We start from the raw sequence: 2,500 nt of genomic DNA, 5'->3' as shown, positions 1-2,500 counted from the left end.
TGAACTGAATTCGGGTGTGACGTCAAACAAAACTGAAATCTTCAAATAATATTCCTTAAAATTTTTAAAAGTTAAAAACTTAAAATGTTTCATACCTCATTATGTCAGAGTTTGTTAAATAAAATTTGCTCGTTCTCGTCAGTTCAGGCAGCAGAATAGTGTGTCATGATGTCACAGTATCATCATGATGTCACAGTATCATCATGATGTCACAGTATCATCATGATGTCACAGTATCATCATGATGTCACAGTATCATCACCCTCAACCCTGTCGTGTTGTAACCATGGAGATGTGCTGCATTGTCATTTATTGTTTCTTCCTTTATTAGTTCCTCCATCAGCTGTCACCATGGAGACCACTGGACTCTCCACTCCACCTGACCCGCCTTTCCAGTTCAGCTGTACCTTTGTTCGTCATCTGTTTCTTTCTTTTGTTTCTTTTTGATTTGTGTGGTTTTCTAAAGCCTTTGGCGTTTTTTTTTTTAAATAATTTTTGAGACGCAAGTTGAACGTTTGGCGCGGTTTCTACTTGTTCCGCTTTGGCGATGCGTGACTTCACAGAGTGTTCGAACTTCCCCATTTCTTCACGGATTAGTTTGAGTTTAATGTCGAACGCGTTGGAAATTTCTCAATTTTCCATTTTTGCACAGATTATATGGCATCCGAGTAAAAATCGTTTGATCCAATTAGTCTCTTAGTCTATTCCAAAAGGAATTTTCCAAACTGTCCTGCCAAAAAAAACATTAGGCTCAAACTGAATCTAATTTTGTAATTAAGCGTCTCACAGCTGTGACAGGCTTTTATTTCTCATTATTATTATTTCTGCATCCTGACCTGGCCGTGTTCTTCAGGTAGGGGAGGTGGAGGGGGCGTGGCCAGCTGGCTGCCATGTTGTTGCTGTTGTTGTTGCTGTTGTTGTTGTTGTTGTTGTTGTTGTTGCTGCTGGCTGTGGTCGCGGGCGGCCATCTCTGCCATCCTCCGCTCCATCTGCTCCAGCCGCTCCAAGATCGACATCCTGAACTGGTTGTCTGCAAACAAACAGAAACACAGTGAATCTTTTAAGAAATAAATGTGACCATATTCACAACAAAAACCAAATGATGGTACTTTTTTTTAAATTGTTGAACAGCGTTGGATACAGGCAGACGAGTTGTCAATCAAACCTCTTCCAGATAACAGGAAGTCAGTTAGCTACGCTCAAGACGAACAGGAAGCTGTCGACCAATCAGCTGAGAGGATTAGACCAAAGCTACATGTCAATCACTGAAACAATGAGCTGATTGGCCAGAACTCAGCAAGGTCAGTCTGTCTGTGAGTGTGTCAGAGATTAGTTAGTGTGTGTGTGTGTGTGTGTGTGTGTGTTCTTCTGTCAACAGCTCTAACCAGGAGGCTGATAAATACCTCCTCTCTTAAATACCTGCTTTAAGAGAACCTCTTTAACACATACACACACGCAATGGGAAACACCTCCAAAACCTCTCTCTCTCTGCCTCTCTCTCTCTCTCTCTGCCTCTCTCTCTCTCTGCCTCTCTCTCTCTCTCTCTCTCTCAGATGGAAACTATCTCATCCAGCTTCAATCATTCTGCCGCCAGACACGATGCAGCCTGTCAATGTGTGTGTGTCCCTAATATAACATGATACATGGTGACCTGGGACTACACACACACACACACACACACACAGAGCTCATTCCTCTGCAGAGCACAGGGGGACTCCCTGCTTTGAAACAGTTACACAACTGTACTGAGAGGCAGGCAGACAGGCCGACCCACGGAGTCGTACCTGCGCCCGCTGCACCGCAACATCTAACTTCTCCATCTAACTCCTCCATCTAACTTCTCCATCTAACTCCTCCATCTAACTCCTCCATCTAACTCCTCCATCTAACTCCTCCATCTAACTTCTCCATCTAACTCCTCCATCTAACTCCTCCATCTAACTCCTCCATCTAACTTCTCCATCTAACTCCTCCATCTAACTCCTCCATCTAACTCCTCCATCTAACTCCTCCATCTAACTCCTCCACCTGCAGTGCTGCATCCTCCTTTAAGCATCCGACAGCAAACAATAACGCTCTACAACCAAACTACAACCAAACTGTGCAATAAAACTACAACCAAACTGTGCAATAAAACTACAACCAAACTTTGCAATAAAACTACAACCAAACTTTGCAATAAAACTACTGTACAACAAGACTTTGCAACAAAACATACACAACTACAACAAAACTACAAAATTACAATAAAACTACAGCCAAACTACAACACAACAAATAAAACCAAAACTTTGCAACACAACTACAACAAAGCAAAACTACAACAAACCTGCAACAAAACTTTGCCACACAGCTACAACAAAACTGCTACAAAACAAAACTTCAACCAAACTTCAACCAAACTTCAACCGAACTCTACAACAAAGCTACAACAAAACAATAGACAACAGAATTGTACAGTAAAGCTCCTGGATGTGACTCGCCTGTGGCTGATTGGTCG

General features: G+C 42.3%; 1 protein-coding gene across 1 annotated transcript in view; it reads right to left on the bottom strand.

Annotated features, from left to right (window-relative positions):
• The window catches only part of camta2 (calmodulin binding transcription activator 2), a 28,704-nt gene that overhangs the window by 13,211 nt on the left and 12,993 nt on the right, over positions 1 to 2,500 (bottom strand). The window contains 1 exon segment of the mRNA XM_078281774.1: positions 837 to 1,030. Within this exon segment, the coding sequence (XP_078137900.1) occupies positions 837 to 1,030 (194 nt within the window).

This window comes from Centroberyx gerrardi, chromosome 23, assembly GCF_048128805.1.
Source record: "Centroberyx gerrardi isolate f3 chromosome 23, fCenGer3.hap1.cur.20231027, whole genome shotgun sequence".
Taxonomy (NCBI): Eukaryota; Metazoa; Chordata; class Actinopteri; order Beryciformes; family Berycidae; genus Centroberyx; species Centroberyx gerrardi.
This window is presented reverse-complemented; position numbering and strand designations above follow the sequence as displayed.